Here is an 18,530-nt window from a genome sequence, read left to right on the forward strand (position 1 = left end):
AGAGCCTCCCGCAGACACAACACCACCGCTCGGAAAATAAATTACACTCACCCACATCACACTACTGCCGACAGCACTCTCTAGTAAAGGTTATGTTGAGAACAACACGAATGTGTAAACACCCAGGACCTTGTAATAACTTAGGGCTTCTAATTCCTGGCAGCAACCCAATGGTAAATGCAGTCACGTGTTCGTAAGTAACCCGTTTACACCCTCACGTTTTGTTTTCATTCTTAAGCAAAAGCCAAATATACATTTTTCTTTTCGTCGAGTCATTGCAAACTTTTAACGTGGGTGGAATCGGGGAGCTTCCTTCTTGAATTGTACAAATATAGTAAAAAAAAAATTTGTTAATTTGTTAACCTTCGACTCTCGTCTGATTAAATTATTTCAACAAAACTATATTTGCTGTAGAGTGCGACGTGTTTGAAAGTTGTGGACGAATTGGTGTCTGCACACAGTGCACATTGTAGTGTGGTGTGCACATAATCATGTATGACAGGAGGAATGAAGAGGCGTTAACAGAGAGGCGACAAGCAAGAGTCGCTGAGAAGTGATGAGAAGGAATGTGGCATATGTGCGACAAATCCTGAGGTCACATTTGGGAGGGAACAGGAGGCCATGAGAGATGATCATGATCATGAAAGATGGAAAACATCTGTCGGGCATTCACCCTCGTCGATGACGTTGACATGACATCGGTGTGTAGACCGTTTGGGTGCATGCACTTGCATGTTTGTCCTTGTTTCAATTTATACTCGGTCTAAACACCGAACTTAAAAGGTTTGGGACCCAATCTTAGTCGTGGCCCAAATGGTATGTGCAGGGCAATCATTTGTAGCCTAAAGCATGGAACAAATTGATTAATCTGATGGTAATGGCTCGCCTCTACGCGACTTTTTATACTGCAATGTTGTAATTCGTTGTGATGAGATTTCATTACAGTTATTAAAACAAGAGAATTATCCAGATCATCCATAATATAGGGTTCTTTCTAAACAACTGAAACCTTTTCTAAAGCATTCCAAGTTATCGTCGGATGTGCCTTTCTGTAAACAACCCTGTATTTTCCATGTTGGGATGAAGCAATATATGCAAACACAAGCCTACTGTGGAAAGCTATGATCCGGTATAAATATAAACATCACCTCTGCCCGCCTGTTTTGGCAAGGGCTGAACGTTAATGCATTTCTGCATGTTTTTCCCCACCTTCCATCTGTCATCACCATATCCGTGGAAGTGTTTTCGTCAATCAGTGATGGCTTTCTCAACACGAAATGCAATACGGGGGCAATCGTGGTCAGAGGGTTAAAGGTTAGAGGTTAAGATCGGGGCGAGTGCTCTAATGGTTAAGAGAGTGGGGGCTTTGGCGAGAGAAAAGGGTCCGTGTGATTTCGTACTTGTTAGGAATTTGGCTTTTCACAAATGTAAGTGTGCTGTAGATGCCGACGTTTACATGTCATTAAAAAGTCGAGTAAGTACAAATATTACATTTTAACACTACAGCTTTTGTTTATAACTTACTAATTTTACAAGTGCAAGCTGAGTTTGCGGATGGCTAACCCGACATTCTGTAATTGCATGTTTTTTAATCGCACCGAATCTTAACTTTTTCCTTAAAATTATATATTATCGGCCAGTTCTATTAAACTCGCACCAATCACCCTGGAATAACTTTCTGACTATCGGCAGTCTTCAGAGGACAAATCGGTCGTGGGCCCTCTGACTCGTTTTGTCGTGCGAGACATTCCTTGAATGCGGCGCTCGTGACAGATGGCGTGGGAGAGAGGAAGTCGCTTTTCTTGCGATGGCTTCTTTCAGGTGCCCACCAATTTTGTGCGATAGCCCGTTGATGCGTTTGACCACCAAGGCCACTGCAATTGCTAACAGTTTTATTGCCAATTTCTCACTACCAATTTGCTGGGAAGGGAAAAAAATCGGTAGTATTTCACGTAGCCTATGAGAAGTAAGGTACACATTACAAACGGCATCATTTATTAATTTAAAAAACTCATAAATTCTCGTGCGACTTATTTTTTTCATTTTAGGTTGCTCAACGGTAAAGACAACTGCGTTTTAAACTCGACCTAATACCTAAATATATTCTGCCTCGTGTATAAAAAAAACAACCACCAATGGACAATCAGTACCAGATTAGTATGGGACACATTGCATGGTCGATCGTTTCCTGGGAGGGCAAGCATACGGTGGAGACAATAGGATCAGGGGGAATGACTAATTTGTAAACATGCAAATGTTCTAAAAGCCCTATCAGATGATATTTTTTTTACAATGTATTGACGTTAAATACAACATTAGGGTTTTTTTAACATCTGCTCATAAAGAATGTCATCTGCCGACACCAACAGGTGGAACGGTATTGTTTACAGCATCCCTCAAGCCTGACATCGATCGCCAAGTTTGAATTTCAGCAGCGTGAATGATTGCCACGAATGATTGTGAAAATTCATCTGGCTAAACACCCAAAGCTGGTTGCAGCTGGCGCGTCTGTCAGGGTAGGAGGGGAGATGACAGGGTCTGTTCTAAACGATGGGGATTGTTTTTATTTTGATTGAGAATGCGAGCCGTGGGTAACTAGTTGTAACGAATCGTGCCTCGGCGATTCGATGAATTGTGATTTCATTCACGAATCTGTTATATTTTTTGACTGGTGTGTTCATCGTCTCATTTGTTATCCTTTTCTTGTCCCATTTGTAAAGTTGTAGCCTAAATGAAACGTGGTTAGTCGTTACGGAATGCAGTGATATACTAGGTTTAGTTCTTGCTTAAGGTTTTATTTTGTATGTTGGTCCATTTATTTTATTTTGTCTTATATAAAAAAAGAACATTACAACTGCAAGTTATTTTTTCATGGCACAATTGAACATTTCTGTGAATGTTAGCCTCCGTGCGTAGGTTTTAACAGCTGCCCTGTATAACTCTCCAATGTGTACTTGGTGTTGCACTGCATCTATGTCACGACCCCTGATGTTTCACTCCACGTGCTGGGAGCTTCTACAGAAACGGAATTCATGAACTGCATTTATATCCCGAAGAAGCTCCCGAATTCAGGAACCGGTTTCAACGTCTCCAAGACTCATCAGCAGAGTTTGGCACACTACACAAATGCTTCTGGGTTGCATGACAGTCTACGTAAGAAATCTCTCCACAAACACCCAGGGGCACGGGTAATGCAGCACAGCGAAAGTGTATCACGTACATTTCAGGAACTCAATCTATTTTTTTCTATCAATTGCTGCAATTGCATGAGTGAATTCAGAAACTTCGTCTTCCGGTTCACGGAGCTGACACATCGGGCACCATGCCGAACAACACGCGTTACGGCCAGGCCTGTCGGACTCCAGCTCCTTAGACAGGGGGGAGGCAGTAGTACTGTTGTGTGTGTTGGGGGGGGGCATGACAGAGATACACCGCTAAGGAGAATCAACTTGTCTGGAAGGCCAACGGTAACGATTGGTGGTGCAGTGCCCCAGCCCCCAGCACGCTTCCTAGCGCCGGCCCTGGGTAACAACCAACAAAAACACATCGGAGACCTCGCTTCCTGTGGACGGGGCGAGTGTCGGAGTGCGCAACGCGCCGTGCTCTCTCCGCAGCGAAGCTAGGGCTGATCCATCGTCTCGGTGCTCTCCAGCACGATGCTGGCCGAGGCGACGACAGCGTTGGGCGAGCGCTTGTTGGGGCGTGCGTCGGCCAGCGCCTCCGTGGCCGCGTGCGCGCCGCCCTCCTGCACCTTGGCGCCGCCGCCGGAGCACGCGCCCAGAGACACCGACTGCTCCTGAACCTCCTGGGAGGAGAAGGGGAAAGGTCAATGCCACGGGTAGCGAATTGATCGTTGTCTGGGTGCAGCGGTAAGCCAGGAGTATGCTTTCAGTAGGGTTTATGGTGCAAGTACGCACGACCTCGTCAGAACTCGGAAGCTAAGCAGGTGTGAGCCTGGATAGCGCGTAGATGAGTGACCGCAGTGCTTAAAACAGGTGATGTGGGCTGCTGCATTGTCAGCAGGGGCCAGTTCAGTAAAATATCTTCCTGTACTGGTCTATGCTGCCAACAACTATTCCCCCACCTTCAATCCAAGCTGACCAGCAAAGTGTGGGAGACTAACAGGTCATTGATAAAAGGTCTGTAAATGTACGTAAAAATGCAAGGATGATTGAAACTTTTCAAAGGAAACAATTGCATTAGATGCATTTAGACAAATGCATTCCCCAGTTAACATAATTGATCATATATACACGATATAAAACTATAGCTTTCTCAAAACGGCACAAAATGTATTATGCACTACCTTGGTGGATTGTGGTGAAGTAATAAATCAAAGCTTTGTTTAACAGCCAAATAAAATCACACGTGGGCCATCTGCCCATGAGTCTCCTCGACTTTTTTTTTCCAGCAGCATGCCCTTAAGCAGTCCAACTCTGGGCTGGCTTTCACTTCTCTGAGACTCATTCGCAGAGTGGCCTGTGCAACATCCTTGTGGGTTTCCTTGTAGGCAAGAGCACTCCACACACAAAAACAGGCTGCGGCTCATCGATGCAGTACAGCAAAAATTGTACAAAATGTCCTTTATGGATTGTAGGCATGGAGGTAGTAAAATGTGTCCGGTTTCACCACTCGCAGAGCCGCCCAAGATCCGATTTGGAGGCCACTCCCCACTCAAGTAGCCGTGACAGGGAATGAAAGTCAGTTTTATGATGCTGCTGCATTATAATGTTGATAATCGCTTTACAACTCAGGTCATGAGCTCTGTCCGTCTATCTAGGCAAATTGACCAACAGGGATGCCCAAAATGTGCTGGCAAAGCACCGGCAGTAACTGAGAAAGCCTTTTCGGCCAAGGCAATGACATGACACTCCATGCGTGCCGCCTAGGTACGTATGTCGTGCGTGTTGAACTTCTTTCGCACCGTACGTAGCCAACCGTGCTAATCGGAGGTGAGAGTGGTGGAGGGGGAAGGGGACAACCATTTTACTCGTGGCGCCGTCTCGTAACGCAGCTCAGGTTGAAGCCACCGTCACGACGACACTTGGGGCTTCCCGGACAAACGCCGCCGTGCCACGAGCACTTGAGTACCGCGTGGCATTTCTGACCCCCCCCCCCCAACGCTCGTATTTCGTGGCCGCGCGTTTCACCTTGGCCAAGGAGCAGGGCAGGTTGAGCCAGCGGTTCTTGCGGTTGAGGTAGAGGAGGACGGCGAGGGCGGCCGACGAGACGGCGGACACGGCCAGCCCCCAGGCGACTCCGCCGGCCACGCCGCTACCGCCGCTGGAGGTGGCTGGACCGTCACGTGAGCCGCCCGCAGAGACGGAGCCATCGCCCAGGGCAGCGGCAGCGGCAGCAGCAGCCCCCTTGCGCCTCGCTTCTGGGATGTGGTTTTGCTCGGCCTCTGCCACGGACAATGCAGGGGGGGGGAGGAAGATGGGGTGAGGGTTATATTCTTGGAGATTCATTTCAGCCCCAGCTGCTTTTGGGAGTCGAGCTGCGGAAATAATTCCCCCCCAAGCTAGAAACGGGGGGTAGTGAAAGGAGTTGGCAGAGGGCCCTGGCTAGAAAATATTCCACGAGAAATCAAGCCCTGGTCATAACCACACTGTTGCATCGGTTGTGGCGGTATAACTCTCTCTCTCGTGTGTGCGTTCGGGATGATTGTGCCGTGCGTTCGGGATGATGTCGATCGCTCTCGTGCTGGGAGCTTCTTCGGGAACTGAATTGTTACGATTTTATTTTTATTAATTTTATTTTAATTTTTTACCTACGTGACTTTACCGAAAAATCTAAGAGTATGAATTGTTACGCGCAGGAATTCAGTTCCTGGAGCAGCTCCCAGCGTGTGGAGCGAGCGAACAGTCGGAATATCCTGCCCATCAACAACGCGGCAAGCCCAAAAAAACACATCGGAGAGTATGCCGCAGTGTTAATTGCACTGCAACCTACGCTGCCAGTTGAGCCTCGTGTGCGGGGTCCCATCATCCCCTTGGACATCTCACGTAGATTAGTGAAAAAGCGTGGCAGGGTGCCCTATCGCTGTCAAGATATCCTCCCAACAACCCATACTGAGGTTTAAACCACCAGCTCAACTCTTCTTAATACTGGGCGGGTATGCTCCTAAACATTTGTATCCCAAGGGAGTGTTCGCTTCGGTCCTGTCAACTGCTTTCCAAATGTGTAATGACTTTTCACAAGTGAAGATTTGCCAGCGCTGCAGTGCCTTGGCAACTGAGTGTGTACATTCAATTACATTGGGAAAACAGAGCTTTTAATTGCATCATATTATGTGGTGTGATGAAATTCATAATGATTTTTTTCTTACATTTAATTATATCGGTGTTGTCACAGCTGTTTTTTCGTGAACTTATATTTTATTACGATGCACACTATGTTTGCAGGGTCGAGATAGGTGATGGTGGCTTGGGGAGCCCTTACCCAAAGCCGCAACATAAAAAAAAATTTGGTGCTCTATTAAAATTCTCCCCGTTAGCAAAAACAGAAAAATGCTGCTAGGATTGCAATCGTTTCTTGCCAATGCAATGCCTTGAAAGCAGGGAATAAACAACAGCGGAGTTGGCACCTAAATCTATAGTTTTTTCAGGTTTACAAACACCTGACCTTAGACTCATTTAAAGCTGACCACAGCTCAGGGTGACACGTCGTGGCGACCCGAGCCAATTGAAGTAATGTGTAATTTGCGCAGCGAGAGGAGGCGATCGAAGCGATGAGCTCCGTTTCGATGGAAACGGAAGTCCCAATAGGCGCCTTGGCCATTAGCTCGAGCCCGGCAGTAAACAAAGGGGCCGCAAGTTGTGTGCGCGCCCGGCTGATTGACCGGCCCAGGAATTGTTGTCGACTTTCCTAAACACGGCCTTGTTACCTGTCCACAAGCGTAGCACGTGTCAACCCTCCTCCTTATAAATAAAACAATTGACGGTGCACGTTTGTTGAGATTTTTGTTCTATTTCTTTCTCCCGAATTGTGCTTTTCGTTGTAAAATTACAGCGAAGGAACAAAAAAAACACGCAGCAGTGGATTTATATTTATTTATTTTACAAACGAACGCGGTTTGCTCTAAATCCCTTTGCGTTTCACCTTCGGTAAATATAGAAATTGAGGGGACGAAAATCAATTTGTCTTCTGGAGACCCCTAGGGGCTTGTTAAGAGCACAAACAACAGTCAACAAAATCAAATAATGAGAAGTGAGTATTTATATTGAATCAACAGCAGCCTGCCCGTGGTTGGAACATGCTGCCCTGCATGGCCTTATCAGTCAATTGCGCTGGCTTTTCCTTTGTTAACGTCACTTATTCATGTTGTGTTGCCCCGCTCGCTGGACTCGACAATTCAGAGCAGCCCTAATAGATCGTGGAAACACATTCAGGCCTCTTGTTCACCGCTCGGAAATGGAGATGGGAAATGTACAAAGCAAAAGGCACGTTTCCTTTGTACATTTCATTGCACTGTTGCCTAGAAAATAACACCTTTTTACCCTCTTATCGCTGTAAATAAAAGAGCCGAGGTCTTTCATGGAATGTTCAGCAGTGTCCGTTTTGATAACCTCTGCGCTGCATTGTACCGTATTACAAGACTACACATTCGTCAATAACACTGCCCTGTAAGGGAAACAAATCGACGTATAATAGGTTGACATTTCTCTGCTGCGATGAAGGGGCATTGCCCAACACATCACATTATTATTTATACATTTTTAGTTTTCCTTTTAGGGCAGTGCTATTGACAAATCTGTCGAATTGTTGATGTTATTTGCACTTGTGCACCACTGCCATGGTAGTAACTAGATGTATTTTTATTTGTAATGCACAGAATGAAGTTTAGTACGGTCACGCCTGTAATTAAATTGACTTATTTCGGCCCACGTGTAAAACCAGATTGCTAACGCGAGCGACGTCTCTACCTCCCGAGAAAATGAAATGTTTTAATTTGAGAAAATAAAACAGATAAGCAACTGGTGTAAGGTGATTGCGATGTCAATTTACAAAATGCTCCCATCGCGAGCATGCCTACGCGAGTGTCAACGTGCGTGTGTATATGTCTAAGCAATACAAATCGGTTTGCGCAAAATGTAGGAGCCTCTAAATCCAGGACTGGGACTCATTACCTTGCGTCCTCTCGTTCTGCTCTCCTAGAGGGGCGCGAACTTCAATCTCATTGTCCAATTTGGTGCCGGGGATTCTCGGAACGTTGCTCAGCGAGGGGTTTCCTGAGGTCAGACGCAATGCCGGGGTGGGAGATATGAATCATTCAGCAAAGCCGAAAGACCGCGTTCGCTTTTATTAACGTGAGCAGAAGCTTGCCAGCGAATAAACAACAACACATCGAGACTCGTACGTTTGTCAAGACACACGCACACGCACGCATGCAAAATCCCTCGAAATAAGAAAAAGGCACAAAATGCCCCAAGTTATTTGTCCCAGTGTCATAAAGACGTTGACAGTTTTGTGAACAAGCACCCTCAGCTAGGGAGGGAAGGTGTCACGTCTGATTGATTGAAACAGTGCCTCCAAGCTTAAATGAAATTACTCATAACGGTATTTGTAAATGCGACGCGAAGTGACATACGTTCTACGCGCACACGCATACCTACGAAGCACGATCGGCTTTGTCCCTGTTTGCATTGGTTTATATCAAATATCAATGGGTTCGTTGAAAGTAACAGCTTTCAGTGTGCTCAGGTTTTTGTCAAAATTGTGCTGCTGCGTATTGTGCACCTAGCCTGGCACGAGCACTGTGGAGACGTCACTGACGCTTAGTGGTGAACGGTGGTTGTTATTGCCCACTGTGTTCCTTTCCTGAATGATGTTTCGCTTAAATGTCATTCCGGTGGGTTTAACTTGTATTAATTTTAGAACTTTCGTGACTGCAGGAATTATTATTTGGTTCTTTCGGTTAAGTCACGTCTAAAGATAAAATAATAAATTAAATTACAGCATACGACGTTTCGATTGCAACACAAGCAATCATCATCAGGTATAATGAAATAGCGACATAAAATCTGTTACCTGTGTTGCTCTCGCTATGTATCTTGGTGATATCTGTCTGCTAATATGTCTGTCTATAGTTTTCTGGTTAGATTTTATGTCGTTATTTCATTATACCTGATGATGATTGCTTGTGTTGCAATCGAAACGTCGTAAGCTGTAATTTAATTTATTATTTTATCTTTAGACGTGACTTAACCGAAAGAACCAAATAATAATTAACTTGTATTCTTTACATCCAATTCTCCTGTGCCCCTATGCATGCCGCTTCGTGACAGTATTTCCTTTCACATGATAGTATATATGTAAACCAGTTTAGTTTGTTTTCAAACTAACTTGCAGTGTTTGTAAAAAGGCAAATGGCATTGCAAGACAACACGGTGGCCCGGTTCATGCAAACTTTGTTTTATGACTCTCTGGAAAAGCCGGCGGGCAGAATTTCTCGGAAGATATTTCACCCTAATTCATGTTGAATGCACGGCACCAATTCGCCAGGCGCTATGGGTTAGGGTTAGGACCCTGCTCAGCCAATCGCCACCTGGAAAACAATGGATGTAACTGAATTCTTCAGTGCACTTTAATAATGAATATTATTTCCAGTTCTACCGAGCGAACGTGATTGTTCCATCACTCACTATTACAATCCGAGTCCTATTACCTACTCCATATATGCAAGATTGTGCCACAGGTGCGAAGGGAAATCAGCTGAGGACATCCTGACAATGATGCTAGCCCCTCCAACAGACCAGCCCATCTCACACAATTGTGAATCCACTCATGCACATGCAGAGCTATAGATCCCCATAATAGCCTCAACATACTGTTGGGGCAAGTGCTGTTAGCGAGTAGCTATGAATGGCCGGCACGGTACACGAGGGGGTGGGTGGCCAGCACCACGCCTTTGTCTCCCCAGTGGCGATGTTTACACACCTCACCAGGTACTAATTTGTGGCTGAGTCGACCTATGGGAGGCCCAGGACCAGTTTAGATCATCGTCACTGGCGTTGGCCTTAAGCAGGAATCGTGGAGCCAGGTTTGTGGCACAGTGCGCTAACCGCTGCACCACCGCTCCCCATGTAGACAACTACGAAAACAAATATACAGAAGACAAAGATCCCCTGTGGAGCGTCCTACTCTAGAGACAAATGTGATCGGACACCTCTTAGTATTGGCAAGGCGCAGACGTTCGGCTGAGTGGTCTGGCCAATATCACACCCACCCTGCTTTGCCTCCCCAGTGCTATTGTTTTACAAATCACACCAGATACTCATTTTAACCTGAGCTGCTGACGTCTTGAGGGGGGGGGGTAGCATCTTCTTTGCCATCATCATCATCACCACCACCACCAACCACTACCTTCACCTTTGCGCATGAGCATTCATTTTGCCGAAATAGATCTCGTTCCAGAGATATCAATGACGTGCACGTTTGTAAACGGAAAGCGTGGGGACTCCCACGTCTTCCAAAACATCTGGCCAGCGCAGAAGGGTAGACCACACACACTAGCAGTGGAGTAGATCACACACACACACTAGCAGTAGGTCACACACACACACTAGCAGAAGGGCTTTGAAAATCTCCCTTTAGTGGAGGTCTTTCCGGCAGCAGTGGCGCGAACGAGCAATTGCAGGGCTGCGACTGCTCACCCCTCCTGCCTGCACAGCGAGCGAACGCCCTAACGAAGCGGGGGAACTGTAGGGGCAGCTGTAGGTGGTGGTCTGTGGATGTTCTCACGCGGGCAGTAGGGGGTGGTGGGGGTGGTCTGTGTGTGTATCTCACGGGGGCAGTAGGGGGTGGTGGTGGTAGGGGTGGTGGTGGTCTGTGTGTGTGTATCTCACGGGGGCAGTAGGGGGTGGTGGTGGTAGGGGTGGTGGTGGTCTGTGTGTGTGTATCTCACGGGGGCAGTAGGGGGTGGTGGTGGTAGGGGTGGTGGTGGTCTGTGTGTGTGTATCTCACGGGGGCAGTAGGGGGTGGTGGTGGTAGGGGTGGTGGTGGTCTGTGTGTGTGTATCTCACGGAGGCAGTAGGGGGTGGTGGTGGTGGTCTGTGTGTGTATCTCACGGGGGCAGTAGGGGGTGGTGGTGGTGGTCTGTGTGTGTATCTCACGGGGGCAGTAGGGGGGGTGGTGGTGGTGGGCTGTGAGTCTCACGGGGGCAGTAGGGGCAGCATTGCCCCTTGCGCAGCACGGGGCGCGCGCACGTGGCGGGCGGGCAGCGCGGCGCGTGGCACGTGACCTCGCCCGCGGCGCATGCGCAGCTCGTGCACGCGTCTCGCTTCCACGCCTCTCCCGCCAGGAACATGGCGCCCGAGGCGGAGCGGCACATTGCCGGCGGCGACTCGTCGCTGTTGTTGTTGTTGTTGACTGCCCCGTGAGACTCGTCGCTGTTGTTGTTGTTGTTGACTGCCCCGTGCGACGCGTTGCTCGTGGGAGTCGCTGCGGCGGCGGCGGTGGCCGCTGCTGGTGGCGAAAAAAAGCCGTCACGTGAACAGAACGTGGCCACGTCATGGGACCTCCTTTGCCAGTACCAAAATGTACTAATAGGGGTTTTCCCCTTTTTTCTGGCAACAAAACTGACACCTTTTGCAAGGAATCATGCTTACATTAACCACAATACTTGCAGTCAAATGCGAACAAATGGAAGCATGATTCCTTGCAAAAGGTGTCAGTTTTGTTGCCAGAAAAAAGGGGGAAACCCCTATTAGTAGAACGTGGCCAATTCGTCACGAGCACAGCAACACGCGGTGTGTGTGTTGCAGAGCCAAGCCGTAACGTTTACAATGTGAGTAAATGTCGTGGCTTGGCTCTACAACACACCGGTGTGCTGTACTAGTATACTACACTATACACTACACTACTATACACTGCACTATACACCACTACTATACACTACACTATACACTACACTACTATACACTACACTATACACTACACACTAGTGCTGTGCTAGTGATGAATAGGCTACGTTCTGTTTACGTGACGACCCTTACTAGTTGGCTGTGTCGGGTGGTGGCGGGTTTAACGACACATACATTTACCCGCTCTAACCCAAGAACACCTCTACTATGGATGATATTGTTCGCGACAGCCTGCTGCTACGTGTTAAACAATGAGCACAGTGGCCCGATCCACGGTGTTCATGAGAGGGGGCTCATGTGACTCAGTGGTCATCGCTTTGAGCTGGCACCGTTTTGAGATATTTGGGGTAAAATCCACTCGGTGGCCATCCACTAAGTGGCAATCGCTTTGAGCTGGCACCGCTGAGATCCTTAAAATCCACGCGGACCCCTCTGACTAAAACGAACTCTCAAGCTGATACCCTCAGCCCGGTCACCAATCGCTTCACAAATATTTGCATCTCATTACATTTGATTCCGCACTTGAGTTTGATAAATGCCAGCTCTGAGAATGATCAATATTGGTTTTGGTGTCACGTGATGAACATTTATCTGCTTCGGTGTGGTAGCCAAGAAGCTGCCCCCTGCTGTGTGGACTCGGGGTCACTTTCAAGGGATCTCAGAGGTAGCTCTGTGATATCCGCTTCCGTGGACCGTTCTCTAACACGAAGGGTTTCACTTCATCTCGTGAGATGACCCCTCAAGCGCAATCGGGGACAAAATGTTCAAAAAGGCAAAAGTGCGTAATGGGCGCCTATTGTGAATGCAATCACTTGACAGTGTACATCTGAAACGCCACTGGTGTTGATTTACATTGTGGGTGACGATACTCTTCTCCCAACTGTCATTCCAGGGAAGGAAATTTGAAGGTAAATGCCACTGGTTTTGTTTCGAAATCAGTCAGAAATGAGAGTATGTTCTCGATCAATCACTTCAGACTAAAGTCTTTAATCAAAATGTAACTTCTACTGTACATAGCCGTATTGTACAGATATGCGTCGAGGTTTTGGATCAATTTTAAATTATATTTCAATGCTGCAACTGCACATTGATGGCTTTATTATCACATCAAATTACTTGTTGAAGGAATGATAACTGGATTAATGGGTGGATGGATGAATGGGTGGATAAATTGATAGATGGATGGATGCATTAAGTGATTGATAAATGAATGGATTAATCGATGGATGGAAGGATGGGTTAATGTGTGAATAAGTAAATCATTTAACGTACGGATATATGTGTGGGTGGTTGGATGGATGAATGAATAAACCGATGGATTCATCTCAGGATGGAATGGCCGATTGTGATGGCTGGAGTCATTGATGGATAGACGGACTTGTTGCATGGCCACTCACGGGGGCACATTGGGCAGCAGGATCCGGGTGTCCTCACGGCGTCCTGGCAGGGCAGCGGGGGGCACACCTCGGCGTCGCACAGAACCCGGCCGGCTCGGCACAGGCAGCGCGTGCAGCCGTCGAGACGGAACGTCTCCCCGCCCGACACGAGCAGCCCCGCAGGGGTGACGCACACCGCGGGGTCCTTGGGCTGCGGTGCCAGGTCAGCCACCATCCTCTGGCCTGTGTGTGTGTGATAGGTGTGTTATAGCATCGGCCAGTCATCTCAGTCGACCCGTGGCACCTACTGGGTCTGCACCGTGACCTGCCAGGGGGCGTTCGACACTTCACGTGGCCTCAACGTGCACCTAGCCTGGCACAAGCGTTGTGGTGACGTCACCGCCACTTGGTGGCGGTTGTTGTAGGTCAAAGGGTAAAGGTGCAGCCCTTGTACCTGTAACCGCTTGTCAATGTTGCTTGTTGGTGAGTGGTATCCACTCGCCGCCGCTGTTGGTCGTGGTGGAGGAATCAAAACTCGGGTTTGCCCGATTCACGGCATAGTGTGTTTATAGAATCAGAATATTTATACTGGAGGAATCCGATGAGCTGTAAAGCTCTTTTTCACACGTCCATTGTGCCACCATTCCATGCCAGTACTACAGTACTGTGTATACAGTGGAACCTCGGTATATGTCGTTAATTCGTTCCAGAAGGTAGGACTTATACCGAAAATGACGTATACCAAACGATTTTTTCCCCATAAGAAATAAAGGGAAAGGAAATAATCCGTTCCAGAGGAAAATAAATTATATTTTATATGGCATATTATACATTAATGGGGTCGTATGAAATAATTTAGACACTAATTATTACTAAAATGCATACAGAAGCCACGTGACCGCACTGCTGCCAGCTGCGCTGGTCACGAGGTGTGCTTCAACCCCGCACGTCGCGCGCGCCTCGACCCGGGGCTCCACCCTCCATGGGGGCAGCCCCCCACGCCCCCTCCCCCCCGCCCCTCTCCCCCCCCCCCGCCCCTCTCCCCCCCGCCACCCCGCCCCTCTCGCTTTGTTTCAGTCGTGAACGGGGCACACGCGGGTACGCGGTGACTCATCCCGACCCACACAAGTTCTAGCAAACGCGTCGTATCCCAAACAAGACGTCGTATCCCAAGGCGTTTTTTCTCTCGAAAAAACACGACGTATACCAAATTCGACGTATTCCAAAGCGGTTGTATACCGAGGTTCCACTGCATAGTAATTGTATATTCCTTGCAAATGCGGTGATGTCAAGATGCACGCATCGAGAGAGACAGCTGCGGTCACAGTCTTGCGAGCCGTGCAACTGCGCTGGAGGGAGAAGCGGGCACGCGTACCGGGGCAGGTGGGGCAGCAGGCTCCCGCGGGCATCGTGGGGGCAGCGCAGCGGGGCAGCGCGCAGGTGAGCAGCGTGCACATCTCGCGCCCCGCCAGGCACGTGCACGAGCGGCAGCCGTCGTGCCAATCGTCGCCGTCCCGGTAGCGCCGCCCGTCGCCCGAGAGGCAGAACGGAGCCACGGGGCCCTCGGAGGACAGCGCTGGGGAGGGGGCGGTGGTGGGATTGGTGGGGGGGGGGGTTCGTGTTGGGGCAGGTGCGATACAGCGAACGACCTTCGTTAAGGCGTCTTCTCCCTTTCGTAGGGCCGACGAAGATGCCGGAGGCAACGGCCACAAGTTTCACGTTGAGGCGAGCAAGGCAACCGCGCCGGGAGCAGTCGCGGGAGTTTGGGGCCGTCCATAAATGACGTCACGCGATTTTTGACGATTTTTGAATTCCCCCCCCCCTTCTTCGTCACACGGCGTCACAAAAAGTCAGATCCCCCCTTAAATATGACGTCACAAAGCTCTGCCCCCCCCTCCCAAAAAACATGCTTCAAATCTATTGTCATTGTAGTGCATATTTAATGTGCAGCTGCACTCTGATGTTGTAGAAGAAAACTTTAAAAAGTCTATTTAATTAAGCGTGGAAGTTAACACGCCGCTGGTGAACGCGAGCGCGGGTTCGGAGTGCGACACGCGTGGAAAATTACTGAGCGGACGAGCGAATGAACCGGTGAAAGACGAACGAATGAACTGGTGAAGGATGAACGAATGAACCAGTGAAGGATGAACGAATGAACCAGTGAAGGATGAGCGAATGAACCGGTGAAGGATGAATGAATAAACCGGTGAAGGATGAACGAATGAAACAGTGAAGGATGAACGAATGAACTGGTGAAGGATGAGCGAATGAACCGGTGAAGGACGAACGAATGGACCGGCGAGCCTTGCCTCGGCACTTGCAGGTGGGGCAGCCCTTGCCGTTGACCTCGTAGCCGTGGGCACACTTCTTGTCGCAGGAAAGCGCCGCGCAGCGCACACAGCGGCACGTCTCGCAGCCGTGCCGGGTCCGTCTGCGCCCACAACGGGAACCGGCAGATAACCGGCGACGTCACCACGGCGATTGTGCCAAGCTAGGTGCACTTTCAGGTCACGCGAGCCATTGAAGGCTTGCCGGCAGAAGATCACGCGACAGGGCCCTGGCGTTATGGGTTCACTGACTTTGCGCTCCGATTGTCACTTTTTGGCCCGCCCCTACTGGGCATCTGTGAAAAAGAGCTTCATAGCTCATCGGATTCCTCCAGGATTAATCAAAGATTATCATTCTGACTGACTGAGGTGACTGGCACATGAGCGGCAGGTGGGGCCAATGGGAAATGCCAGATAAACACTCGGAAAAACGTACAAGCAGTCGGTTACAAGGGCCATCAGACACGCTGATATTTGCAGATTTCGGTATCGGACAGTGGCGCATTTGAAAATAAATTTGTCAATTTAACATTTTTTTTCAAAACATATGGTACACATTCGGCATGTAACCATTGATCCCGAAGATTTGGTGAATTGGTAATATTTTGGGTAGCAAATTCGATCCTAGAGTGGATTCCATTTCCTCTCATTTTTACCTTCTTGTTTGCATTGATTCTCATTTATTTTGTCTCATTTAGACAGATTTGTTTGCTCCATTAGCCTGAATGTAACATTGACATCCCATTAGCGTAACTAATGCACACTATTCGATGTGTTTGAGCAAAATAAACGATGAATTAAAAGCTCTGTTACACGCGTAACAAACACAGTTGGTTTTAGAACTCTTTTATGACTAAGGTTACCACATATCTGGGAAACTCAACTGGAACACAAACAATCCATTATGTTGTTTTAAATCTCCGGGAACTCAGTTTTCCTCCCACATGTATAAACGCTCAGTAATAGCGATGGCAAACACATACCAATATAGGACCACAGAACTTGGGCAATTGGTGTTGTGGTCAATTCTGGCTGCCTTCCCGTTTGTCGGCGGTTTCCTGCACCTTGCAAAAACCTTGCGCCTTACACATTCTACAGCGCCTTGAGATTGTTATAAACTCAGCGAATGCTTTTGCGCGTGATCTTCACACAGCGACAGCGCCGGATACACAAGAAACACAAAAATTACGTTTCAAAGGCTCGTGACGAAACATTTATCACGAGTGACCCGTTACTCATCGTCGCCGCCGCCGCACGTACATGTATCCGTGGGGACAGGCCTTGGAGCACACGAGTGGGCGGCAGCGCTTGGGCTTGGGGCGACAGCGGCACATCTCACAGCCGTGGGGGCCCAGGCGGCGGCCAAACGGGCACTCGAGGGAGCAGCCCGCCAGCAGCACCTTGCAGAACTCGTGCCCTGCGCGCGCGCGTGACGCCCCGCGGGCCCGTGCGTGCCAATGTGCACGTGGAAGCATCACACGGGGGGGGGAGGGGGGGGGGGTGTGAAGCTCACGCGTCACTATATATTCGCTCGGTCGAAGTTCGGAAAGTTCATGTAACGCGCCGTGTGAACACGTCTCTCGCAATTGCGAGGGTAACGTGGCGTTCACGTAGCGCAAGTCCACGATCCAATTTTAAGCCGCTTAACCTCTTCGCAGCAGCTTGCGACGACCTCAATCCCATCCGATTCATCGCAGGTTGTACTATAGTCTCCCCCGTGAATCATTGCCCACGTGTATAAAGCTACTTGTGGTCACCCCCTCATCAAATTGCATTGAGCCGCTCAAATTGATTCGTAGGCCCTCTCAATGTGTGACGTATCTCAGGATGCTCCACAATTGGGTTAGAGGAGTAACATGACCATTACCCCACATGAAATAGCATAACCAATTGTGTAATTTACCATGCAGTTCGTAGGTATATAGACGGATCAAAGTCAGTTGTAGCTCTCAGATGCATCGGTGGGACAGCCTTTGAAAGCAAAGTCAAAGTGATTTCCTGCTCAAATGAGCATTTGAGGCATTGGTGCTCATATGTTTACAGCCCTGAGCCGGTTGATGAAAACTCCACATCCCTATGGCTGGGACGAGTTCATCGGACAACCACTGTTGACTTGCCCACAGAGCAGGTACTAATTTTACCGATCCCAAAGAGATGATGGACTGAGTCAACGCCCCCAACCAGGATTTGAACTCGCACACCTTGTGATTGCAAACCGCTCGCTCTATGGTTTAGCTACCTGATCGGTGTAAGTGTGTAGACAATATAGATTTTTTTATGTGTATGTATTATTTAACTTGATTGCATTTAAATGTGTTTCACTTTAAACATAACTGTATATATTTGATTTGGAGTTTAAATTAGAGCACTTAGCCAATGTTTATCTGTCATGGTGTTTAACTCTCAATTTTATTTTGGCCATGAAAAATCTGTTTCTGTGTTTATGTACGCTGTTATGACTTTCACTCTCAAATTTGTTGCACTGGAATGTTTTATGCCATTTTGCTGTATGTATTGTACCCACGTCTCCCTTGAAATATGCGGCTGCCCTCAACATGCCCTTACTTGGTCTTAAAATAATGGGATTATATTGTACAGATGCATAATAATACATTATGCATACGACTGGGTCATACAATATCTAAATATATTTGAATAAAACTATGACGCGCGAAGAGTAAGGCTGGTCTAGCCAGTTAATACAGATACTACTATGGGTTCAAGTGGAATAATGATAATCACTTAATACTTTTGGAATATTATATAACGTCATTCACACAAATTGCATCTCTAAACGCTGAAGAGTTTACGACGTTCGCATGTTTTTTGCACGAAGGTGCAGGAAAACCGCAGACAAAAGGGAAGGCAGCTGGAACTGGCGCCAACAATTGCCCGAGTTCTGTGGTCCTCTGTTAGGATGTTTTTGCATGAGCAGGGCCGGATACATGCGGGGGCTTTAGAGG

At 48.2% G+C, this 18,530-nt stretch overlaps 1 protein-coding gene across 4 annotated transcripts in view; it reads right to left on the minus strand.

Moving 5' to 3' along the window:
• Window positions 1–368: 368 nt before the first annotated feature.
• The window catches only part of LOC144941820 (cysteine-rich motor neuron 1 protein-like), a 46,834-nt gene continuing 28,672 nt past the window's right edge, over window positions 369–18,530 (minus strand). For 2 of the 4 annotated variants that reach the window (XM_078868290.1, XM_078868289.1), the window contains exons 5-12: window positions 16,828–16,984; window positions 15,550–15,671; window positions 14,616–14,816; window positions 13,262–13,483; window positions 11,158–11,466; window positions 8,130–8,231; window positions 5,151–5,404; window positions 369–3,805 (exon numbers count right to left, since the gene is read on the minus strand). In XM_078868290.1, the coding sequence (XP_078724416.1) occupies window positions 3,620–3,805; window positions 5,151–5,404; window positions 8,130–8,231; window positions 11,158–11,466; window positions 13,262–13,483; window positions 14,616–14,816; window positions 15,550–15,671; window positions 16,828–16,984 (1,553 nt within the window). In that variant the 3' untranslated portion in view covers window positions 369–3,619. The remainder of the gene's footprint in view (window positions 3,806–5,150; window positions 5,405–8,129; window positions 8,232–11,157; window positions 11,467–13,261; window positions 13,484–14,615; window positions 14,817–15,549; window positions 15,672–16,827; window positions 16,985–18,530) is intronic. The other 2 variants (XM_078868291.1, XM_078868292.1) reach the window with 2 other exon arrangements.

This window comes from Lampetra fluviatilis, chromosome 25 (assembly GCF_964198595.1).
Source record: "Lampetra fluviatilis chromosome 25, kcLamFluv1.1, whole genome shotgun sequence".
In the NCBI taxonomy this organism is placed as follows: Eukaryota; Metazoa; Chordata; class Hyperoartia; order Petromyzontiformes; family Petromyzontidae; genus Lampetra; species Lampetra fluviatilis.